At 39.5% G+C, this 26,247-nt stretch overlaps 1 protein-coding gene across 1 annotated transcript in view; it reads right to left on the reverse strand.

The window, feature by feature from the left end:
- Positions 1-13,317: 13,317 nt before the first annotated feature.
- SCUBE1 (signal peptide, CUB domain, EGF-like 1) overlaps positions 13,318-26,247 on the reverse strand; it is a 215,308-nt gene continuing 202,378 nt past the window's right edge. The window contains exons 16-22 of the mRNA XM_009879702.1: positions 24,679-24,840; positions 20,889-21,056; positions 19,818-19,979; positions 18,257-18,454; positions 15,437-15,589; positions 14,348-14,427; positions 13,318-13,617 (exon numbers count right to left, since the gene is read on the reverse strand). Of these exons, the coding sequence (XP_009878004.1) occupies positions 13,465-13,617; positions 14,348-14,427; positions 15,437-15,589; positions 18,257-18,454; positions 19,818-19,979; positions 20,889-21,056; positions 24,679-24,840 (1,076 nt within the window). The 3' untranslated portion in view covers positions 13,318-13,464. The remainder of the gene's footprint in view (positions 13,618-14,347; positions 14,428-15,436; positions 15,590-18,256; positions 18,455-19,817; positions 19,980-20,888; positions 21,057-24,678; positions 24,841-26,247) is intronic.

Below are 26,247 nucleotides of genomic sequence, written 5' to 3' on the forward strand. Positions count from 1 at the left end.
TTCCAACTTGAGATTCTATGATTCTATGAATAAAATCACAGCATTTGTGGCCCTGTGCTAGCCACAAGATTTTTGAGTTTCCCAATGTTTCATGATGAAGGGGCTTTTTGAAGGCCCCAGCCATAGCCCCTGAACTGGGTTACAGGTGGGGTGTGAGGCATGACAGGGGCTACCTGCTGTCCATAGCCATGGGAAATGCTGTCCGATTTGTGTGTGCAAAGGAAAAACTGGCACCGTGTACGATGCCAAACAGTCATTTTTTAAATTACAGCTTTTTTAAAAAAACTTTGACAAGTGAATTTTAACATTAGGCCTCTCTTACAGATCTGTCAGTGTAAGAGGGAGGTGTGCTCTTTGCAGGTGTCTGTAGCGGGAAAGCGGCTTCCAAGTGTTTTTGTTCGGTTGTTCAGAAGACATTTCTAAGAAAATCCATTCCTTCTCAGATTTTGTAGGGAGTAGCGCAGGCTCGGGCTTTGCTGTGCCTGCCATTGTGGCTTTTCCAGAGCTGCTGCTGTTGCTGGGGGTGCCTGCATTGCTTCCTCAGTGGATTGTCTGCTCCAGGGACTGTGGAAACTGCTTTTCCTGCCAGCCTATCCTCAAATCAAGCCAGGATCTGACTTCAGCGCTGCTCCTGCTGGCAGGGTGGCACTGCGCTGGGAAGGGTGTCCTACAGCCCTGGAAATAAAAGGCAGGTTCTAGAAATAGGAATTTAGGCTCGGTAGCTGGTCAAGAAACCCTCAAATTCATGGAGCGCAGTCAGTGGAGAATATAGATGAATGCCATGTTGAAGAAATACCTCTTTGCTCACTGCCCTGTCTTGTGTTGCTGGACTGGTGTCCTATATAACTACCCAGAGCAGCAATCCCTCTCTCCACATGATCACAGAGTTATCGGGTGGAGGGTCTGTAAATTAAAGTGCTCAATAGCTTGGCCAGGTAGAGGGAGAGTAGAAAAAGATTAAAACTGATGCCTACGTGCTGTACCTATACATCAGTGTTCTGCAGCTGAGGATCTAGCACAATTCTCAGGTTGGATATCTGAATAGTAAATGCAGGCAAATCTTCCTCTTTTGCCTGAGACTGTGTCTGCCTCACAGACACAGTCTGTGTCTCACAGTGTTCCCACACTTCCCCAGCACAAAGGCTATACTAGGATGCCACTAAGGAGACCTACCTGATTAAACAGCAGAAGATCAAAAAACAGTTGTATTTCCAGTGTTCCTTGACTGGGTTACCACCATGCTACTCTGAGTTTGAGGACATTTTTGCTTATACTTTGGTTTGGAAAAAGAGGATGGCTGTGGTGGTGATTGTGCACTAGTGTTATAAAATGTGGAGATGAGATCACTTACCGGTCCTCATGGGGATCCTGCTTATCGATGAGGTTCCCAGTGCCGCCCTTCCCTCATTTCTGTCTTTGCCATAGACTCAATACCTGATGGCATATTATATGTGACCACAACGCGATACAGTTCTGCACAGTATATGTTGAGTATACCCAGTTACACAACTTGGGTTTTTTGCATAGATTTTGCTCACTACACCAAATGTTGTCTCAAGTTGGGAGTGTGTACTACTGCTAATTTGAACTGGTTGGTTGTTTACTTCTTTTTTTGCCAGATGACTTTATAAAAATAAGAAAGTTCCCAGAAAATATATAATAATAATTTTACAGTTGTCAAACTTTTTAATTATCTAAAAAAAAAAAAGTAAATCTTTTTTCCCTAGACAGACCAAGTAAGAAAAGTGGGAATATATTTTCATTTCTTTGTTGAGTAGAGCCATGCTGATCGTGCCTTGTCCAGAGGCAAGGGGAACATGATCCTGCTCCAACATGAGATTTACATAATTCTTGTTCTCGCCAAGTGCAGGCAGGTGCTTTCTCAGTGCTTGTTTGCACTTCCACCTCGCTTTGGGTAGGAGTTCTGGCTGCTGGCCAGCTGTCTGTAGTTCCAGGCTGTTTGGGTGCCTTTGCAGGTCTGGGGGCTGGCTACACTGCTGCTGATAAATTCCGAGTAATAATAAAACACAATCAGAATCACTGGGGTTAAAGGTAGGTAAGACTCCAATACAAAGAAGCAACTCTAAGTGGGCTATTCCCTGCCTTTGTCCAATGGTTACCTAGCGTGGTCTTACTCAACTGCTATCCTTAGCAGCATATCCCACTTTTTTTCTGTTTTTCCAACAACAGGAGCAATTCCTGGAGCAGGGAGCAGAGTCCAGCACTCACCACTCTCCTGTCACCACTTCAGCTGCCAGCAGCACAGTGAGGCTTTCTGGAATAGTTGTTCCTACTCTGCGGCATAGATCACCTGTGATGCCAGAGCCATAGCCCAGAGATACCACTGTCAGCCTCTCATTATGAAAGCAGGTATTTGTGGATAATCTTTGTAAAGAAAAAGTTGCCACAGTATATTATTCTGATTGTTTTCTTAGGAAGAGTTACTAATTTACAGTGGCTGAACAACGCAGTCCTTACTCAGGCAAAGTGCTTGTTAAATTTAATGGGTTACTTTACGTAGGTATTTGCAGAGAATGCAAAAAATTCTCAACAAGGCTGAGCTTACTAGCACTACCCCAGTCTAAATTAAGGGGATTTAGCCTTCTAGCACTATCTATGGGGCCAACCCATGCAGCCGTTGTGCCTCTCTGTCACAGCAGTCCCGGTGACTACCCCATTTAGTTACTGCCCTGTAGCAGCTTGTAGCAGGAAATTATCATGAGTTAGCAGCACATGAAGCAGCATTTGCCTCCAACAAATATAACCAGTTTTACAAAGTTTTGTGAGTCTGGCAGTTTCTGGCTTTATTCCAAATGTTTACGGCTATTTGATTTAGATAGTTCTGATGTGTATTGCCCACTTCATTTTTCTGTTGTTTCATGTTAGTACTTTCCTCTTTGGCAGCATGCCGTGGAAACCTTCTCCCAAAGAGAGGTAGGGATGTAAGGGGCAGAAGAGACCCTAAACATAGTAATAAAAAGGAGATGAGGGGACATGTTTCTGGTGCATTTTACAATAAATGCTGTAATATGTTATCAAAGAAACCATTTGCTTTCAACTAAACAACTTTCTCAACAGTAAAACCAGAACTTCTAAGCATGGAAAGCTGAGATAGGGGCAGTAACATAATTTGCTGTCAATACTTTATCATAGCTGTATCTGTGAGCCTAAAACCGCATAGATGCTGTTATAAGAATGCAAAATGTATTCTACTGCATCAAAATAGAAGTGATTTTGTGTAGCTTTTGCTTACCTGCTCTTGTGGACAGGAATATTTTTGGGAAGGTACTGCATCCCTCTAACTGCAGGAATCCCCCAAACAGCACTGACCGTGTTTTGCACTCACCTGGCAAGGAACCTGTGCAGAGGCAGTGACAGCAACCAGCTGTGAGGCTGTGAGCATGACTCTGTGATGAGCCACGTAAGGCTCAGACAGTTGCGAGGTCATCAACTCAGAGCTTCACACTGTAGTGATGTCCTGGCATGTAACTGCACACAAATGCTGCATGTACAGCTGTACAAAAGATTTCTGCATATGCCATGGCTAGAAGCTGAACCACTGACAGAACAAGGAGAGAAAAATAAAGCACCAAATTTAGTTAAATTTGCAATACTTACCTGTCAGCTGGAGTCCATCAAAGCCCTTACACGGAGTTTCTTTTCCCATATCCTAGCTAGCGTGTGACAGTGGGGCTGCACTGTCCTGTCGTGTGGCTGGATGGGCACCCGAGTGAGGAGGGAAATCCAGGTTTTGTTTTTTGGGATGGGTGCCCATGTGAACATGGAGTTTGGAAAAAGCCCTGGAGAAAAGGAGCCATGGAGGGCAGCTTGCAGGCAGATGAATGATCTTAGCAGATTGGACTTAGTCTGTGGCCTAAAGGTCTGACAAGACATCAGTGTCTTTAGGGAAATAAGCTAAACAAATTGTCTGGCACAAACAAAACTTTTACTTATTGTATCCCCCAAGAAACATATTTACTGCATTTATATTATACGCTGACGTAACACACACTGACAAGTGCAGTTAATTTCAAAGATGTTCTCTCATTGCCCAAGCAGAACCGGGGTGGAGGGAGGCTGCCTTCATAGCGGGGGCACAATATGAAAAAACAGCTTGGCAGGCCACTCCAAGGATCTTCAGCTCATGTCACATCCATGTAGGCAATCCAACGCGCTGCCTTTAGTCCCAAGACATCCTGCTGCGCCTCCACAGCCAGTGCTGCAGTTTGTCACAAGCTGCTTGTGTCTTCAGAAAGGCAGATCCCTGTTCTTCCCTTTCCTGTGTCTTTAGGCATACACAGCATGTCACCTAATATATTACTTTTATAAAAGTATGACCGTTACATAGGAATACTGTGGTACGCACAATACAAGTGATGTTATTTTACAAGTTAAGAAGTGCTATTGCACTGTAGCGTATCTCACCACACGTCAGCAGGCACACAGTGGCGGTGACAACTGGTATCTGTGTCACCTTTGTGCTGGAGTGGCTCAGGACGCTGATGGGCTGTGTGCCCAGCATCCATCTCCTCAGGCAGTGATGGGGCTCTCCAGAGCTACTTAGTGCGGGATCTCCTCAAATGATCATAAAAAAGCTGTGACTGGTAATAGCACTGACTCCTAAATAAATATTATACGGGATAAAATGCAGAGATGGGCACTTATGGTACCTCTCTTGAGTTATGTTTTAAACATAGAAATATTTTGTAGGAAAACTAGTCTGTGGCTACCTAGAGCACGTGCATCTATGTTTATGTTGCCTGCCTAGCAACACGATAGAAGGAAGTTTGTTGGGGCACAAGGCAGCAACAGCAGCAGCAAGATGCACTCATGGGCAGCAGCAAGCAGACTGCATCCCATTGTTAGCTTCATGGGCTGTAGAAAATCAAGCACAGCTACATAAAACAGAGGGAGAAAGAAAATGCACCCAGGCAGGGGAATGTCCCCTGAAAATGCTCTGGGAATGATGTCTGGTTTGCATCTTACATAAAGATTTGGAGAGCTGTTGCCAGCGATTCCCAGCTGACTGCCCATTTAGATGTTATTTTTAAGAGGCAAAAATAGCTATTTGTTATGATTGTACAGGACAGACCCCTTCTGTGCCACCAGGACTCAGTCAATGTTGATGGCCGAACAAAGAGAAAAGTAAATCTATGGCCAGTCTGCTTTCAGTTACCTGCTGTGTCACGCTGGAGTGTCTTTCATCAGGCCATCATGTTTTGTGAGCTTGTTAGCAAGTCATGGAAAGATCTGAAATTGGAATGGATCCCTCTGTGATTCTCACCAGGCAATGCCTATTTCAGTAAACTAGAATTTTGTACTGAAATGTATGTTGTCACAACTGCTGAACTTTCAGTGGCTTTTGCCCTTATATGCAGATACTTCATCACCAGTAATTAATTTGACTTCTAATGACCATTAGGAATTTTTGAGTTCAGCTTTTCTCTGCCTTTAATAGGAGGTGTCTTTTCCTATTACTCCTTTGAAGCTCTGAAGCTATAAGGACATGCCATCTGACATGGCACCTTCTGTAGTCTGATAAAAGTGATACTGTATCTTCTTGGAGCATAATGAGGATAACTGCTCTATTACCTAAGTGGATTGCTACTAGCTGAAAAAGGCAGTAATTGATTTTTTGTAGCCAGTCAGAATGTAGCTGGCTGTCTCTATGCCTTTCAAACCTGTCGGTGACACTAATAGTCATCAGTCATACTGATAGTATTTATATAATTTACAACATATATAAAATCAGTGGAGCATACTGTCATATGATAAATGCTTTCTATTAACAAGATAAACTGCTTACATGAGAGTATTAGCAGAATGCCACGCACCGTGCTGGTATATGAGGTCTCCCATCTGTTGACAGTAGGTGGCTGCTGTACTGTTTACAATGCTCCGCAGGCTGTGCTCATCTCCTAACAAGCACTGCTGAGTGGCAAACCTGTTATCAGGTGTTATCAATTGAATTAATAACATGCGTGCTTTTTGTCTGGTCTAGTGTGCTGTGTACCGTTAATGACAACTTGCACTTCCTCTTAAGCTGCTAAAGCTGATTTAAATCAAATCTAACTGAGCTTTTGTGTCACTACAGATAGTCTATTTTCTGTCAGCTCTTCATCATCCATTTTCATCATTACCAGCATCAGGAGGTTCACTTGGGCCACGGATTATAGAAATTCTACTTACTTTGTAATCTTGGACTGCAAAAGTGTAACTATCATCATAAAATTCAGCAGCAAGGAGGGCCTGGGCAAATACACTTTTTCACCAGCAAGGCTAGAGGAGGAAAGGACACTTTTGAACTCACTTGAAATCATCATTTTTGGTGCAAACGTAGTTTCTTCTCAACCTCAGTGGGACAAGCAGCAGGTCAGTTTCGAAGTCACCAGTCTTCTTGGCAGCTTGTGGTGGGATAGCCTATCAGGCCACCAGTGCAAGAGACCTTCCTTCCTCCCTCTTTCTTTCTTTGAGGCAGTTTCTCAATAGAGGGGTATGGGAAAGTGCACCTGCGTGATATACACATAGTTATCTGAAGAATTATCAGAGTTATTTGAAGAAATGGTTCAAGGTCCTGGAGGGATGTTGGTGATGTGGTGCTTTGCTGTAGCCAGCATTTCTTGCTCTGAAAAACTCCCATGAAGTGTATTTGGAAGGAACTTAACTCATTGTCCCAGCACTCACAAGCTCCAGTTGTTCGGTGAGAAAGAAAAAACTCTCTGTTGCCTAAAGATGAAAATTAGACCTAAATATGTAAATGCTATCAGAAAAGAGAAGTTCTCTTCTGATTCCAGTCTGCATTATGCTGGTGCATGGAACATTTTCCACGTAAACAAATAAATGGCAGGATGGCGTTTCCATTCCATTTTATGTTTATTATGAAAGCGATTTTAACAAAAATTTTATTACATGCTTCATTTTGAGCTTTGACATAGAAATCAAAGCTATTAATATACAGAGGCAAAAGGAAATGTATTTTCTTATAAGGTACATTTACAACAACATTTTCTACTACAAATCTGACAGTATTGTTAAAATATTGGTAAAGCTTAGACCACTGTATTTTATTTTCTAAGTATCAAATTTTGTACAGTTATTCACTATCTTTGCTCTAAACTATCATGGTACATTTCATATGGAAATAGCTGTTTGTACATAATTTACATTCGTAATAAAGCTTAGAATTCCCAGCAGCATCTACAAGGGTTTAGTTCAAAATGTCACATGTGCCCAGTGATTTGCATGGAGCAAATTGGTACAGAAACCAGTATTACACATACAGGTATTTTCCCCTGAAATGTAGCCTACTAGAAATTCCTGCTTAGCAGATGATGGACACGATATAGTGAACTTTATGCAGGTGAAACTACCACTGACGTCAGTGGCAGTTTTGCCTAAAAAAGGCTCTATGATCCCACCCAATTCGAGGTTTTATCACTTCCACTGCTATCTAGGAACACAGAGATACCATTCCTTTCCTTGTCTTCATACTGTATTTGGGCATAATCTTTTGAATTCTATTTAATTTGTGAATTTTGAGTTGTTTCTTATCCTAACAACAGAAGAACTAGAAGAACTAACTTTAAAATGGATATCCGTTATATGTTATGAAGATGGTAAGCACTTCAGAATGAGATTGATAGTCAATTCTATGAAAATTAGCAGGTTAAATTGCCCCCGAGAACTCTTCCTATGACACCAGTGAGACTGCAGAAATAACAGGAGCAGTAATCTGGAAGGATGAATCTGACTACTGACCGCATCCACCCCAGTCTCCTAAAGTACATTTTTAATCATCACATCGAGTATCTGCTGCTGTCAATGCAAATTAACCTTTCTAAGGTATAAAACATAGAAAACAATATTTACAAAATAATTTTAATTAAAAAAAGTAACAAAAACAAACTCTAAAAAAGATATTTTCACAATCATTAAAATAAAGTTTAATTAAGCAAAGCCACTTCTTTTCCTAGATATTGAGAAATTCAGCTAAAATGGAATTGCAATTGTTTGTATATCTTTAAACTTGTTATCTCTGCTTTCTGAATACAGATGGTTTAAATTATTACATCTAAAGGTACTTCTGTACATTTTACTCTTGTATATTACATATTAATTTTATAGATTAAAAGCTTAGTGATGAAACAGAATAAATAAATGAAATAAAAACCTGGAATTGTATATATTCAGATACTTAGATAACAGGTTTTTGACATTAAGAATTTATTTCCCAGTTTGTTTCTGTTCAGATGAAAAACTTTATGATAAAACATGAGACTTCTGTCTGAATCCAAGTTGCACACTGAGGAGTAAGTTTATATTACCTTACAGAAATTTCCAGTCTTCCATAAATTCTTATGCGAGACAAAAGTCTTTTTTTTTCCCTCCAAGTGCTTACAACAGTCTCTCATCCTAGAAAACAATTTCATTAAAGTCTCAAAGTATTGAGAGCCTATAGAACTTCTCCATTTACTATCATTCCTATCAATCAGTGGTTTTAAACTATGAAAGAAAATGCAACTACTTGAACTCATGACACAGGTACAAGTAACTGCATGTGTTGCTCATTCCCAGCTTTAGAAAACGGAAAATCCAGACCTCTGAGATGGCTGAGAAATTTGCCACTGGATTAAGTTGTTGAAGATTTCACTCCAGCTTCTTTTTTAAGAGCACTCAAAGGTAATTGGAGTCCAGACACAGGAACTGTGACAGAGCAGTTAGGTTTTGCTGGCAAAGACCTGTCAGCAGTTCCTGTATAAGAATCATACCACTACTTTTGCTCCTGATGTTCATAACTTGTTATCTGTGAGATTAAAACTGGGTTGTTCATAGATAAGACTGACCTGATAAATTTTAATCTGTTGGGCACACTTACAAAGGGGCATGGGGTGGGGTTTGACTTTCCTCTTTGAATGTTTAATGCAGGTAAGCATGTTTCTTGTTCATGTGGCATCATCATGTGTTCTGCTTACAGACAGAGGACCACAGGTGAGTCGTGCTCTTTCAAAATGAGCTGACAACTCAGAATGCAGACTCTCTGAAAACTCTGCCTGTATTTATTTAAGCTAGTCTAAAACTAAACTTAAACTAAACTAAATCTAGCTTACTAGGTAACCTAATTTTAAGTAAACTTACTTACTTTTTAAGCAAGCTTACCCAAGTATGAAGCTGATGTGTAGGAAAGATCAGTCTAAAGGGTCAGTAGTTGTAAGACTGATTTAACTTTATTCTATGGGGAGGCACAATGAGGAAATAAATTTCTTTTGAAAAGGTGGTCTTTAGCTCAAAATCTAATGCATGACGGAGGAAGAAAGGCAGGGCAATAAAACGGGCTGAAAGAAGAATTCAGTGGCTTTAAGTCCAGTTGCAGTGAGCTAAATCTTCAGGCAGAATAAACCTTGCTATTGCAGGCAAGATGCAGGTGGCAATCTATCGAACACAGAATCCTGATGCTTCTTGTACTCAAATTTGACACACACACAGGCACCTTGCCCACAGCAATCACTAACGAGCACTTTCAAAGTACGACTTAGAGCTTGATTAGCAACTTCTGATTGTTGCAGCAGGTATGCAGGTGGTGATTTGGTGGCACAGGAGAATGTTTAGGGATGATTCACCACCACCTCACTAAAAATAAGTGCAGTATTTAAAGCAGGAGGAGAGGCTTGAAACGGTTAAGTGCTACAGGTGCAGCTTTTCAGCATACAGGCATTTGCAAATTGAAAATAAAAAGCTCAGTTTGTGACATGGACTTGGGCAATCACAAATGGACACTTCTTCAACCTTACTGTAATAACACAAACATGTTGTTGCACCTATCCTGTATGCAACGTGTAATTCTATAAGAACAAATACAGGGCTGTAGTTATGGAACATGTTTATATGTAATATTTCATGTTTAGGATAAAAGCCAAAATTTTATATTCTGTGATGTCTTGATTCATTTCATGAAGCTGGTTTTCTTAAGGGTGGCCATATTTCTCCTTGTATGGCTTTTGATTCCCACACAGGTCTAGGTCTTCTCCATAGATGAAGACATTCCTTGGTGTACTGTTATTGTATAGCAACATGGTCTCTGACTTCTGACAATGAAGACATTCTACACCTACATCAGCAAAGAACTGAGCTCACCTTCTATTTGATGACCGTTGGTTTCTGTAACTATAAATCTGGTATGAAAGTCAAAGCATTTTTAACTTTTAGAGCTGATGTAAAAATTCTGTGCTGTTGTACAAATCAGCTGAAATTGGTTCAGACAGTGCTGTATACCACTTGTCATTACTTATTTCATTAGAAATTTGTACATCCAAGGGCATTTCTATGGAGAACTGTGAACACTCAAACCTGACTCATTTTCTGTCACATATATATATGTCACATATGAAACCCCTATATATTCAGAAGCACTTCACTGTCTGCTTTGGAAGGCCAAATCATTCTCTTTCTTTCAATGCTTTCAGCAACACAAAGTCTCTGAGCGCCCTGCCTCAGGTAGTCTGTCCAGATGAACTAGACAAACCCCTGTTTTTGCCTAACGTGGTTGTAAGTTAGGGCAAGTTGTGGCAGAGCTAAATGCAGCTAGTCCCTCCTGTATTCACGTCTCACAGCTGTACCAAGGTCCCACTGACAGTGGCTACAACTGGGACACGTCTCTCTCGTGGTTGCTCTCTAGCGCTGGATTCCCCATGTAGCTAAGAACCTGCAAAATGTTACAGTGCTGCCAGTGATTTCTGGACTCGTAAGACAATTACTTTCAGCCCTGTTCCAGAGAGGAACAGGGCTTGTCCTGCTTGGCACCAGTGTCGTACAGTGGTATTATGTCCAAACGTGTGGACTGTTAGACAAAAATTTTAGCAAGGATTTTCCTAAACTCACTGCACAGCATCAGGTTCCAAAGTTTACTTACTGAAATTTGAAATACTAAAGATCACTGTAAATCATTCAGCAAACAAGGAAGTTATTTTTCTCCGTATCTTTCATATCTTATCCTTCATATCTTCAGTAGGATGGCTGCAATCCTGACCCATTCTAATCATTCTAGATAGCCTATCAGACTTTGAAATACTGTTTGGCTGAAGTAGTTTTTTAGCTATACACTTATACATGACTGAGTACCTAAAAAGATTTCCGTTTTTTTAAGGTTTAATTTTTTTCTACAAATAACTCTTTTAAGGAAAAAATATGTGTAACTTTTTTTTTTGTTCCTGGCATGCACTGAATCTAGGACTGATATTATGTTCTCCTTCGAATGTCCACCTTTAGCAACCCATAATGAATATTTAATAAAAGTAGTTTTAACTTCTTCACAAAAAATTAGGTTTAACAGCCTTCAAAAAGGACTTTTATGGTGGTGTTGCATTTTGAAATGAGAGTTAATATAGAAATATATATATTAAAGAGAAAGCTTGTCAAAGACCGAAGATCCATGAGTGAAAAAAATGAGCTGTTAGACCCTACATTCAAACCGTTCAGTCATATAAAGAAAAAGAATTATACCCTTCAGCAGAAAAGGAAAGAAGGCAAGCAAAATTACAAGATGGCTAAGTAGAAAAACTCAACAGAACACTTAAGTTGTCTCTTAGAAACAGAATATTCAACCACTTGTAGCCAACAGAAAAACAACTTTGTAAATTTAAACAGTACTTGGTCAAAGACATAAAAAAGCGTAAGTAGTTAACCATAACCACCCTTAATGTACGTGTTTGAAAGCATCCAAAGGTTTGTTAAACTACAGGGTACATATGAAAAAAAAAAAAAAAAAGAGTGAAGCAAAACTGTATGTTAGTCTTTTTCTGAAAGGATGTTGGCGTAATAGTTAATTTCTCCATATAATAGACTTGTAGGATCGAAAGTGAGAATGATATAAAAGTTGAAGGGACTTAAAAGTAAAGAGGCTGAAATAATAATAAAAATAGCTACTTTCTCCTTAGCTCCTGTGCCAGGCAACAGCAGGAAACACAGGACTTATCATCATCCTAACCCACCAGTACCTGTCGCTCTGTAAAGAAGGCCTGACCATGAGGCTAAGGCTGTCTTGCAGACTGTACAGTCCCTGCGGTTGATGGGCACTGCAGTTGCACACTCATGATAAAAAGGAGCACGTGGTCTCTGAAGACTGCAGGGCCTGTCTTCCAGCTCATCTAACTGGGCTGCTAAACTGTTCTGTTCACCTCCTCACCCCCCTTAGAGTCTGGGCCTGAGACACAGGTATGTTCCCAGCGGCTTAGAGATGGCAGATCCAATAAAAATTCTTCCTCGCTGAGCTCCTGTGTTGTGTGTTGTCCTCGTAACTCTGTTGGTCTGTGTGTGAGGGGTGCCCAAAGAAGAGGCAATAGCTCACCCTTTACTGGAGAGCAGTTGCATCTTAACTGATGTTATTTTTCCTGGAATACTGTATGTTGAAAGAGAGTGTCCCAGGGTAAACCATTATCCTGTATTATAAAACTCCAAAAGGCTTCAGTTTGGTGTTAACGGAAGTGACAAGCACTTGGAGAAGTCATTTAATCATCTAAGCAAAGTTACAAATAGATATGAGTAAATAGGGTGTGTGGGAGTAAAGATTTAAGCATGAATAATATTTACAGTAACTAAAGATAACATTACTAATGTACCCACAAATAGAAGTATATATTTATATATTTATATATCGTACTTAATTAGATGCTCTATTAACGGAAAGAAAAACAGACTATTACTGTTGTTGTTCATTTCTCACCTATCTTATTGTAAATGCCTTCAAAGGGACCAACTGGTGTATGGCAATCCAGAGCTAAATCTGTTTCAGTAACTGACAGTGGCAAACCTCTGAAGAAGTTTAGAAGAGGACAGATAAAAACATTAGGGCATTAGGGCACGGGACTCAATCTTGTGAAATTCATAAACCAAAATTATAGATCTGTTTCTTTTTTTTTCTTTCTTCTTTTTTTCCCTTTTGATTTCTACTTGGACAGAGGTTCCACTTAGCCACAAATGAGAAATAGCAAAATTTAGATTGTTTTGTTTTCTTCTAAAGATTCAAATATAAACTTCAAGTGCAATTCAAAATCCAAGTATTATTTATACTACATACTTCTTTCTACAACAGAACTTGCAGGTAGCTTAATCAGATTTGAATAAATTCCTTCTTTGCTTTGACCAAAGCTATTGTTGATGAAAAATAAAAAGCTAGAAAGAATATTTCCTACATAATGTAATTTCAAATGGAAAGTGAAGATACACTAGTGCAGACACAAATTTGGATGTTCAACTAGATACACTCAAGGATGCACAATTTTTTTTTTGTAGTAAAAATCCCACTCAGAACATTGGCTTTTAACGATTATAAAACATTATAGGTATTCTTCAATATACAATTGAAAACATAGACTGCAAAAAAGAGCCTTCAAATTAGAAAATGTTTCTACTATGGAGAAAAGACAATATTTGACAGGAATGCAAAGTAACCAAAAATTGAATACCAGTAGACTATTTGTATGGTCGTAGAAATCTGGAAACTTTTGATCGTAGTAGTTTTATAAATGATCTGGGAAACATCTCTTTTGACTCTTGTGCTGTGTACTTGAAATAGTTTTGTGGGTGTGCCAGAACATCAAAGAGAGCTTTAATCAGTTTCTTGTCCTATGGAAGACAACACATACATTAGGTAAAAATAGGGTTTGGATTTAGTGTCTGCACAGCTTTCGAAATTAATGAACAACAACTAGGGTTTTTTTGCAAAACTTGCTTCTGGGTAAAGCACTGTAAGAAAACTACTGTACTTCCAAACTGTACATTCACAGGCTGAATTTTGCCTTCTGAACAGCCCTTTTTCAGTTTTAATTGGTTAGTTGTTATAGGTGGCAGCTCAGCAGCCTTCCTCCACAATTGTCTCCAATGCGTTGCTTGTTTCTTTGAAAAACCATTTCATGGACAGCTTACAATGCGACATTATGGTTGAGTCTTGTTGAGGCAGGACAGTGATTTAGGTAAACACATTTTTTTAATGCACAGGAAATTCTAACTTAATGACTCATTTAAACACATGCCAGACTGAGGCTGCAGAAGGCTCTTTAAACAATAAGTTCTTCATTCTTCATTGACTGATTTTTCTAATGTACAATCATGTTAGCATACATTGAATTTAGTTCCTGATTCAGCAAAGGATATACGCACATGCTCAGCCCAGCTGAGCTACTGATTTTGTGCTGCGCCAAATACCAGCATAAACCTCAGAAGACAGAGAATTTAATTTGGGGTCATACTTGAGGTTTAAATGTTATGACCCTATCAGGGTAATGAGAACTTTCTGGGGAAAATATTTAGAAAAAGGAATTCTTGGTTAGCCTCAGATAAAGCAGAATTTTCTTACCTTTAGAATTTCTTGATGATTTTCTGATGCATATAATCGACCATCTCGAACAATGTCTTCTATTAGTTGTTGGTAGTCCTCTGAAAAATAAAGATCAGTTGAGTGACTGTTTGTGACATCCTTTGGGAGGTTAATAGCCAGACATTAGCGAGATTGTTCAGTGTCTCTCAAGCTGCTGTAGTCTAATCTAATCACATTAAAATTCTGTACTGCTTTAGAACGGTAATTTTGAATTAACCATATGAATACTAACTTAGCCCCAGAAAACTAATCCCTCCAGATAGCAATGGTTTATTGTCTGCATTTTAGAGATGAAGAAACAGGACCAGGGATATGAAACAACTGTCAAAGGTTATACGTGAAGGCAGCAGCACAGTCAGGAACAGATCCTTGTTTTCTGCCCTGAGAACAGCTCTCATTTTGATTCCTGAATGACCAGCTTAATACAGATTTTTTCATCATTCACAAAATTGCACTAGTGTTTGGAAAAGAGCTGGACTAACAGCTGCCAAAGGTATCACAGAAAAGTCTTTGTTTCATCAAAACAGAAATCATCCCAAAGTACAAAACATACATTTTAATGCATAATTTATATTACAAGCCAGACTTTTAAAATGCAGATTTATGAAAGTGATTGCTGAAAGGATATTTCTTTTTGCATCATTGTTTTTCTCTGTTGGACTTGTGATTTTATTAATTTATAGTTTTCAAAATTGTGTGGGTTACCAGTAGGACTTGATGAAGGGGCTTTCTAAAAATGCACAGCAATTAATGGTATTGTCATTATGCATATGATAAATGCCAATTAAAAGGAGTCTCGTTGAATTCAGTGGGATAAGGATTCAGTTTAAAGAATTCTGTGTAACTTGCTGTCCATCTTCAAAGTATTAGAAAAATTAAAAAAAAAATAATTAGGTATTATTTCAAAATCTTTGCAACTGGTTTTAAAGTAATTCACTGGACTAAAACTGGGTTACATCAAGTTTTCCCTCATTCTTCTCTTGCTGTAACCAGTGGAAGAGAGAGTCTAAAGGACAGTTTTCTGTAATTCACATATAACATAAAGATGGAAAGCAATCCCATTCTCACCATCGTAAGTCACATAGGGGACCTGAAATCCTTTGCCACTGTTTCCTTCATTTGACTTGAACTGAATCCAGAGCTTCCTTGATCTTGAGGTAAATGCAATGGGTCTCTCGTAAGTCTGACATGTTTCATATGTAGTAATTGAAGTAGGAGAAGCTAGAAATAAAAAAATATTAAAAAAAAATATTAAACTAATAGTCTCCTTCTCTGGAGATTTTCAAAACCTGCCTGGATGCAGTCCTGAGTAATGTGCTCTGGGCAATCCTGCTTTAGCAGGGGAGTTGGACTGGATGATCTCTAGAGGTCCCTTCCAACTCTGAAAATCCTGTGATTCTGTGATAATTAAATTAAATTAAATTAAGAAATATTCTTTATAAAATAACTTTTTGCACCCTTCCTGATCTAGAGGTCAGAAATGATGAACTGACAGGACGCTTCTCAGCTGACGTATACCTGAGAGCAGATTTTTTTTGTGATAGAAGAATGTAGTCTTTATCTGTTTATAAGAAGTAAGTTTTTCCACAAAGGCAGTGAGAACCCCTCTGTCCCACAGCAAGAAGCTTAAGTAGACAGCGAGGTGCCAGAGATAATTTTTGACATTTATAAAATTACTATCAATATTACTTATTTTGTGTACTACTCTAGCATTGAATTCCAAGGTTCCCATATAGACTGGGCCCAGATAGGTAAGAAAAGTCAGCTGCACCCCAGGCAGGTGTGGTAACCAGCTCCTTACACGCCTGGTTTGGGGAGTTCATCTGAGAGCAATAAACCACTTTTCAGAATGTAATAGCCTGGTGTACTGATTCTGACTGAACCAGCATTGCACACTGAGGAGTTAGGGATCCACCGAACAGTTAACCTGGGTATGGTCAGGCCTGTGCCGTGCTGCGCATCCAGCATGGCCTTCAGGCCCCTGTTGTGCTGCACAAATCCCATGGGTGCAGGATAACCTCAGCCAGATCGTTCTAATGAGAGGAACTTGCAGGCAGCTTCCACTTGGTACCGGTGATTATGCTACGGCGTGGCCTTGCCTTTATCTAAAAGTGCAGCAAGACGTGCTCATGAGAACATTGTTTCTGTTTGACAGTAGAAATGATAAATAGAGTTGTTTCCTTGTAAGAAAATCCTACAATAGCTCGAATGACTGAACGGGCAAAATCTCTTCTACGTATAGGGTCTGCCCAGCACGCAGCGTGTGGATCAGAGGCCTGTTCAATGCTCCACTGCCTATCGTTCCCACTATCTAAAAGGATGTAAGATTATCTATACTATTCTCTCCTTATAATGATTGCTCTAATAAATAGCATTCAAAATGATACCTTACAGAGGCTAAGTGCCTTTCTTACTGGAACCGTAATGGAGCAGCATCTCCCAGTGCAAAACACCTGGTTGTAGGTTTGAAAAGAAAATGTCATTTATCTATATTGAAAGAGAACTAATAGCTGAGAACCAGAAAGACCCCATTTGCCCCTAACATAAGCAACAGATGGAGGGTGCAGGATGTCCTCAAATTGTTATGAATGTATCGTGAGGCTCCTCTAAGTTAAAATGAAATTTCAAACAAAAGAAAAAAATACCTTCTTACCTAGTTCAAAAAAACCACACTCCATAGCCACAGGATAATTTGGGAAAATAAGAAGTATAACCTAAAATCTGAACTTGGTAGGGCTGATTCAATTTTCGCTAATGTTAGCAAAAAAAGACCTTTTGAATTGGATGGGATTTGGATTCTTGAAGTACAAAAAAGTGGATCTAACTAACTCTGGAACTGCCATCAGTTTTTCCACAGCAGTGTTAGCAGCTGACCTTATCTGAACTATGATAAATATTCCTAAGATCAACTGTTATGGTGCCAAACATACAGTGATCACAAAGTGCGACTCTGAAAAACTCCCCTCATTTTCCAGTGTTGTTGTTTTGGTACTGTTATTGGTACTGAAGTGGAAGTCAAACTTTTCCCCAATGTGCCTCGCTTTACTCACCGTTGGAACCACAGTTTGGGATTAGAAGGACAACTGATTTTTTTTTGCTACAGTAAATGTTTTGCTTTTAAAATACTGATGTGGACAGATATAATTTCCTTCCATCTATAGTGACCAGGTTTATTCTTGTACTAATCTGACATATAGAGCTGTCAACACAAGCCCTCAAGGATAAAAAGTTTTGAAAATTGTTTTAGCAAATAAAATGCACTGTTTTAGCAAGTAAAATATGCTGTCTTAAGCAAACCTCCATATAAACAATTGCCTTTCGGGTTTGGTGCTCCTTGGAGATTTAGCAACAGATCACCAGAAGCTGGATACTGACATAGGAGTGTAGAAGGAGCGCATCTCATTGGTGTTTTAACGTCAGAAGTTGTTGAATTAACTTCATAATCAAAGACACCACACAACACCCACTGCACATAAAATTGGGAAAACTCTGGATTTCTTGAGGCAGTCAGGAGTAGCAACCTGTGCCACTGCACAAATTTAGCAATAACCGCAGCACGTATATATTTGCAAAGGATAAGTGACAGCACAATTTGTACCGATGATGGGAGATAGCTCTCCCAATGTAACTTAGCATAGCTTTGTTGACTTCTAGAGTGGCAGTGATTTATCCCACATGATAACTGGGCCAGACAGAAGACACCTGAATAATTAATATCACTCTGTTAATTGTTATTGGTACAGTGTTCTGTTTTAACTTGCTGTGTCAGTTCATTCAACAATCCCTTTAGAAACACCGGATAGATGAAGACAGTTGTCCCTTCAATATGAACTTTCCACTCAGTCAGTTTGCAATAAATATTTATATAACCCAGGTCTGGCAACTTACCACTTTTTCTCATTACTAACACATCACCACATTCATCTTCAATTGGGAGAAATATCTCAGGTACTACGATGAGTATTCTCCTCTTTGGGGGTGGATTTATATTCCAAATGCATTCAACATTAGCTGGGTAGTCTCCAGGATAGTTGGGCGACTCAATGTAGCCAGTATAATCCCCAAGTTCTCCTCCACAATGCTGGTCTGTGGAGAAACATAAATTAGCATTTGTGTTAGCCAATTAGCTAATTTGAAGTGTTTTTCTAGATCTGTCAAGAGCAAGTCTAAACTCCTCCTTGTGGCTTTAGAAATGCATCCATTCTCCAGCTGCCTCTTTGTTTAGCATGGAAAGCCTTTAAAGGAATACTTGATCTGCAGGGCTGCTCCAACTGATTTGCAAAACCTTAATCTCTGGTGTATAAACTGGTTCAACGCTTCATCCAGGCTGCTTTGACATTTGATTAAGAAACAAACACAGGTAAGTAAACGTGATCCCGTTGTGGAGGTACTCTCACAGTGCTTACCACTGAGACCATGCTGACATGCACGAGGTATTCTGGTTTGATTTTTAACCTGATTTAGCTGAATGAGTGTGATGATCCTAATAGCCAACCTTATCTTGATCACAGATCTGCCTTGCTTTAGCTTAGATTAAACTAGTTAATAAAGAATCTCCAATGATGGATCTGTTTGACTTTCTGAATTTTCAAAACTCCTGTGGAATTTGCCACAGAAGCCTGAGTCAGTAAGTTACGTAAGCTTGATCTCTCCAGGCCTACTCACCCACATAAAATTAGATATATATAAATATTTTCCTTAATTCAAGCCGTCAAATTCCTTACAAATATCTAATTTACTCAAATTACATTAGAAACAACGAAGGGCTTCAATGACACATGGCACATAGTCAGAATAAAACCTTAAGATAGACTTGCACATGAATAGTTAGTTTAGATTACATTACCTAATTATTATACAGACATTCTCTTAAATTAGCATAGTAGAGATGAAAAAATTGCTTGCCTAAAAGAATCAGTCATTCACAAAAGATCAAATGAAATTGCACTGGAATCCTTGGGGATATTTAAAATGGCAGTTGAAGACAGGAGGCCGAGTACTGCAAAAAAAGCCTATGAGAAGATTTCACTGCACAACCATATCTCCCAGTACTTTATAATTATTATAAAATGGCAGTTACTCTGATAGAAGATACGTAGAAGAAGATATGTAGAAGAATAGTGGGTACTTTGTTCCACAGAGACACGGAGGAATATGCATCACTGCAAGACAACTTACAGCATTTGGGAAACCAAAAGCTCCATAGTTTGACACAAAGCTGTCACTCTGCCAGATTACGTTAAAGCCAAAGCAATCACACACATCAAGTTGGACTTTTCCTGGTTTTTTTTCCTCATTGTTTTCCCAATTTTTACTATTCCCTCTGGCAGTAGATATATGCTAACTAGGAAATACAGAACTGAAGTCCAGCCTGACAGATGGAAGCTTCAAGTTGCAGTTCAGATCCAAAGATATGCTTCATCTCACAACTAATATAAACGCAACTTACTTTTGCAGTGTGTAACATTAGTGGAGCCATCAAAATCTGTACTTGTGTTCCCAGGGCAGGTGATGCAATAGTTTTGACCAAACTCAGGCTGGTATGTTCCCACAGGGCATCGGATACACCTGTGTGTTGTGGAGTTGTAGTAGTGTCCAGGAGAACAATGAACTGTAAGGTACGAGGCGTATTATTTTCAGACAGCAGCAATCTTCAGTGCAGAGAGAACTTACCTCTACCCTGGTATCCTGGTTTGAGGACATACCTCGTGATCCCCATTCTACAATATACTTATTAGGCCATAAAAGGCAAAAAAAGACACCAGCTCCCAGTATTTCCCATTGCAAAGGACCTTCTAACTAGAATTATGTTCCAAAGACTAGCGCTAAATCCTTACAAACTAGTAACACGTACTACGTGTCTCTCACTGTATTTAATACAGCGGTTTCCAATGCGTTTGTAATAAATGGAAGCTGATACATATCTGCCTCAACAACAAAAATGCCTTTCACAATAGCCAGAGAGATGTTTCCATTAGTGTCTGTTTGCCAGGGCCAGCATGTCATTCCAGTAACTAAACCAAAATGCATTTGGGCAGATTCCTTCTTCCGCATTTGCTCTGGAAGTTGATTTTATGGAACACACATCGTGTTTCACGCTTACAGTTTCTGCCTAGCCCATTAATAATCAATCCTTAACTTCGTATAATTTCTGTAGCGTTTACTTTTTCTAATTTGGTAAAGAAAAATATACAGGACGTGAAGGCTAAAGCATTGTCTCATGCAAGTTTGTCTTATTCATTGCCATGCAGTGGGGCTGATTCACTTACCAGTTGCAGCGCTGACTCTCTACCTGCCTGTGGTAAATTCCAAAGCAAACCATAAAGCCTGTTCAATCTCCCTGACCAGGAAATCATTTCTAGTTTAGAGATTTTCTGACCATTTAATTTAATCACACACCCTGTTTCTACCCACAGTGACTGTGTTTGTTTTGGAGCTTTTGAAAGCCCTTTGGCATTGAAGCTTACAAACTAAAGGGCAAGCAGCAGGGATATGAATTGTGGAAAGATTTGAAATTCACCTTTGGTTTCGCAGTCTTGAAAGGAAACAGCACCTTCATACTTGGTGACAAGCCCACCACCACATGGAAAGCAGAGGGTCCTCCCTGGTTCAGGCTGGTACGTACCAAGAGGACAGACTCTACACGGTTTAAAACCATCTGAAGAATAGTGTCCAGGAGAACACTGCCCTAGAAATTGAAAATTATCATTTGTACCAGTGAGCCGACTTTTCTGGACAAATTATAAAATCCACTAGTAGTTAACAATGCTTCCTTTAACTTAAACACATCAAGACAGCTGCAGATCAAATTCTAATCTTACCTGCTGATTTTGTATTGTTCCTGTAGCTCCTTCCTAAAAACAACAGCAGTAAATGCAACTAGTTTCTTAATAAGCAACTTGCTACCTATGTTTGGTTTTTTGTTGTTGGTTTTTTTTTAGCAAGAGCTCTATCAAGATGTTGTTTGAATACTTTGTACTTTCACCAATTCTTTAATCTGAGAATTTCAAAGCACTTTGTAGGAAAAAAATGAAGCTTTTTATCATATCTATGAAGCAAGCAATTGTTTATATTTTTTTTACATTTCCATTTCATAGATAGGGAAACAGTAGATCATGGGATTTAGCAGACTGGGTGGGACCAGTCCAGCACCCTGCCTATGAGAATAGCTGACACCAGCAGCTTTCCAGGTAGCTGTGAAAACTAGTGCTTGTCAGAAGTTCTGCAGAAAACGGCGATTTGTGTAAACCAAAGCACTTTGCGAATAAGTCTACTGACAGATACAAGGTAGTTTCAAAACTTGCTCTCCAAGCAGTTTCTGATAGGCGTTTGTTTGGCTTGGTTCTTGCTAGCTTGAGTATTTTACTCCTTGACAACCTCCCTGAGAGGTTGTCAAGTTTGTCATGATTATTGCATTAATGCCTATCTTCACACCACCCCGGCCCAGGAGAGCAGCACAGTGAGATGTCATGTGTTCCCTGAGGTTGCCTAATCCCAATACTTCATAATTTAGCTTCCCTGAGAACTGAACACTAGGCAGAAACAACTGGCTTGCGAACCTGAAACTTTTGAGAGCTCCAGGTGGGGTCGGGGTCTTTTAAGAACCTGATACTTGCTGGGAAATGTTGGGGGCTTCCATTACCTTGGGTCTCTGTCACTTAGGATGAACTAGAGCTCCTTTTTGACAAAAGCCAAACTCCTATGGACACCTGTGGGATCAGGATCTCTGGGATTTAGTTGTGCTCCCATCCCAGCTAGCTTGAATATGACTGTACAAGCTGGCTGCTGTGACACAGACCTCTGGTCACTGGACTTTAATAGGAAGGCAGTTAATGAAGAGTGGATTTGGATCTGGATTTTAGTGTGAAAATTAAGTACTTGTGAAGCATGTCTTACAGACATCCTTTTAAAGAAGCAGTATTGTTAGGTTTTAATACTGTTGTCCTGGTTTGCACTTTTTAGAAGACTGTAGTGTCTGAATTTGTGAAAATATTTACTTCATAGCCAGCTATGGTGTGTGGGTTTCAAGGTCTCAGTGTTTTCAAGATAGCCAGGTGCAGGGATGAGGAGGAGCGAGACCCGGGCACTTGACCCAAGCTGGCCAACAGGATTATTTCATACCACGAACATCACGTTCACTATAAATTAGAAAGTTTGCTGCAAAGTTTGCTCTCTCCCTTGATGGCTGCCATCCTGAGAACTTCTTGACCTGGTGCCTGACCCCTGAGGCCTTCCCTTCCTCCTGAAGCCGTAGCGCTCGCAGTGTCTGACATTTGCTGTCCGCTGTTGGGAGTGCACGACTTCCTACTGGTATAATTGCCTGAGTATAATCCTTGCATGTTCTGTATTGGTATCGGGATCAATACTGGTTTTCTAGTGCTATTAATGTTAATTATTTAGTCTTATTCTATTAAATCTGTTTATATTTCAACCCCTGGGTTTCCTTGGTTTTTTCCCAATTCCCCTTCCATGGTGGGGAGGGGTCATCAGGTGATAGAATGATTGTCTAAACAACAATAACTTGTTATGGGTTTCTCAAACCATAACAACTGCTAAATACCAAATGCTTTCAGCACTAATGTGTCTCAGTCCTTACCTGTAAATAAGAATGAGCTAACTTGCTCCTTTCTTGCCTTCTGTTTTGAAGTTGCCAACCAAATTGATCTGAGGAGATTTCCCTGAGAAATGCCCCAAATGACTGGGTTTCTTAATTATGTTCTGGCGTTGTGCCTACATGGATCGCATGTTACTTAAATATCACAGCATCTTACTCGCAGCTACAACATAGAGCTCTACATGATAGGCACTTAAAATCTCTTACGTACTTGTATGTGCCTCACCTGTAGGGGTGAGGATTTCGGCCATAGTTTTTTTGTTACTACAGAGGCATTGCTGCTCCAGAAGATATGATGCAAAAATACTATTGATTACAGGTGGTGAGTACATTTCTAACAAAATCTGTGTTCATCAAAATACACTGCTTCATCACACATGCTGACACATTTTATGGAGACATACTGATTTTGATAAAATCTTTGACAGGGAGGTTTATGAAATCCAAAGCATATTCCCTCTTGCCACTTTCAGAGAAAGAGAAAAGGGGAGAGTTGAGCAGAAAAACAGACTGTTGTGATCTGACAACAAACATTTTGAGACAGATCCACTGTGCAAAAATAATGAGAAGGGGCTGCTTCTTGTTGTTGTGCAGAACAATAATTCAAATGCAAGCCTTGAAACAAAAGTATTTTTCCTCCAGTTGTTGTGCTGCTGTCAGTACACTGTATTCAACCTTATTAAACTCAGATTTTAATTTGATTATCTATTCTTGTTGGATTTTGGCTAAATACAAGTCAACAAAACAAAGATGCGCAAACATTTCAAGAATTTTTCTGTAATAGTTCCTTCATACATAAGTCAGGAAAATCTACCATATGTTTGGACCGGAGACACCAGAGTTATTTTTTTATTCACTGAATGGGGAAAAGCAGCAGTTTCTCATTGTGTATTCACTCTAGATATCCTTGAAGAAAGCATTAATGTAAATTACATGGATGAGTTAGAACTTGTTCAGCAGAAGGACAGACTTCTTTCGAAGTCAAAAAATGTATCTGCTATAAACTAGATTTTGCTCATCTGTAATGAAATAAGGTAAAGAAAATAATTAACTGTTGTGTCTTAAAACCTTATCTTGATCAATGTACAGTAGCAGCATTAACAAACTGAACTTCACAGCTCCCTTCTGAAACCAGGTATTCTCCTTATTATCATCTAATTTATATATCACGAAGTTGAGTCAGAGACGCTACAGTGAATTCAAGCAGCGTTGAAACTTGTAGTCATTAGCTCTGAGTCCAGGTTACAGATTCCTGCAGCATAACTATCTCAAAATTATGATGACTGCCGATTAGACCAGGTAAACCGCATCTCATGCAAAACATTAAATCAGCAGGTTCATTAGACTCACCAATACCAGTCCAAAGTAATCCATCCCTTTGGCTCACAATATACCTGACGAGTCCTTACAAGTCGAGGTATGTCCAGATTCCATACCTGACTTGAAGCAAAGCGCTTTGCTTGGCTTGCTCATTTCCATACCATAACTCACATTGCTGCAGCAGGTCCCATCTTCTTGTTGGCAATGTCAGTGGATGGAACAAGCCAAAACATTTTGTGTATTGCTTGTAAATGCACAGACATTTCTTCTGTTACCTTTACAAGACAGAAGTGTGGAAGGCTCTCCCCTCTTTTAACTTCATGCCTCACAGGCTGTGTGGCAACACCTAATCCTTTTATAATCAAATTAAACTTGCCTCCACATTCTGACACATTCCGGGCGCCCGCTACTCCCTGTCCATCGTTACTTGGGCAAGGCTCACAGGTAAGTTGACCTTCTGTGTCTTGGTATGTTCCTGGTGAGCAAGGAACGCACTGATTATGTTCTCCGCTATAAAAGGTGCCCGTGCTGCAGGTAACTGAGAAAAGAAAAGGGGAATCTACATAAGGACTTTCATTTTGATCACATCATTTGCCTTTATATCAAACATTTAGAGAAGATGGATCTCTTTGGCCCCAGTGTTAGAGTGGCATATGTTTTACATACATTAGTCCAGAATCCTCACCTGATGTAAACAGGCCCATCTCCACTGTGGTCTAGGTCAATTTACATCAGGGCAAGGTCCTCCTTCTATTGTTTAAGCCATTAAATGGCGTTGTACTGCACTGAAGCATTTATCAGACATATGTTGTTAATAAAGCTGATGCAGTCTTAAAACAGTATATTGCAGCTTAATTAAGACAGTGGTGCATAACATATGGGAAGTGATGCGAATTTTTAGTTTACACTAGGTGCATTTACGTGTCGGTTGTATGGAAGATGGCTACAAAAAGTTTGTTGCTTGAGATCAGTTCTAGAGATTTCTCTGAGGGCAATGTATCCTGTGTAATATTTTATGTTTCTTGGCACTCAATACCCCAACTGGAAAGCATTTTAAATATAGATATGAATCCACATTTTCTTGCTGCAACAAAGCACATAACTGCATTAAATATTTTTCTCTGCTGGGTATAGGTAGTCAAAATGTACGGGTTTCTAGACACTAATAGCAACAGTCTTTCAATACAGTTGCTAAATCACTGTTCCCATATGATAGAAACAGCCTCTGAACCAAGTAATTAGAGGCACCTATCGGATCTGCACTTAGCTATTTTATTTTGCTTGCAAATCACTTGGTGTCTAAAAGAAGGTGGAAAAATGGATATGCTGATTTTGAAAAGATTACTCTTAAGTGATTAGAAAGCTTGCAGTACTGAGAACTGCCATGAATAGGTTTGTGCTAGCACCTTGCCCCCAGTAAAGCACTAGAGCCTGATAAACTTGGAAAAGGCTTAAAGGAATTAGGTATTTTACATAAAGTTAAAATAGATTGCTATAGTTTGGGTTTTTTTTATTAGACCTCAGGTGTTAAATATAAATATATCCATGGGTCATGGGTCATGGATTGCTTGGTGGTGAGGAGAGTGAGAGAGTCAATATAAAACTAAATATACAGCACCTAGGCAAACACCATTTTACTGTTTTACAGAATTGTAATTATGTTTTCATACGACGCTGGGAGCAACTGGGAACTCATTGCCAACATTGCCTTGTGGCAGGTCTTGATATATACCAGCTGACAGCATGGGAATGTATACATATATATGCTGCTTTTGTTTTCTTGCAATCGTTTAATGAACTTCCTTCAACCGTCAGTGGTCCATGCACATATGCTCAGTAATACTGATCCAAATTGTCTGTTATCTCAGAGATTTCCTGCCTGGCTCACTAGGGACAACTTAATTTTGAATTGCTTGTTTTGGGGGATATGGCTGACTGGAGTTTT

This window comes from Charadrius vociferus, unplaced genomic scaffold, assembly GCF_000708025.1.
Source record: "Charadrius vociferus isolate BGI_N301 unplaced genomic scaffold, ASM70802v2 scaffold90, whole genome shotgun sequence".
NCBI classification, from domain to species: Eukaryota; Metazoa; Chordata; class Aves; order Charadriiformes; family Charadriidae; genus Charadrius; species Charadrius vociferus.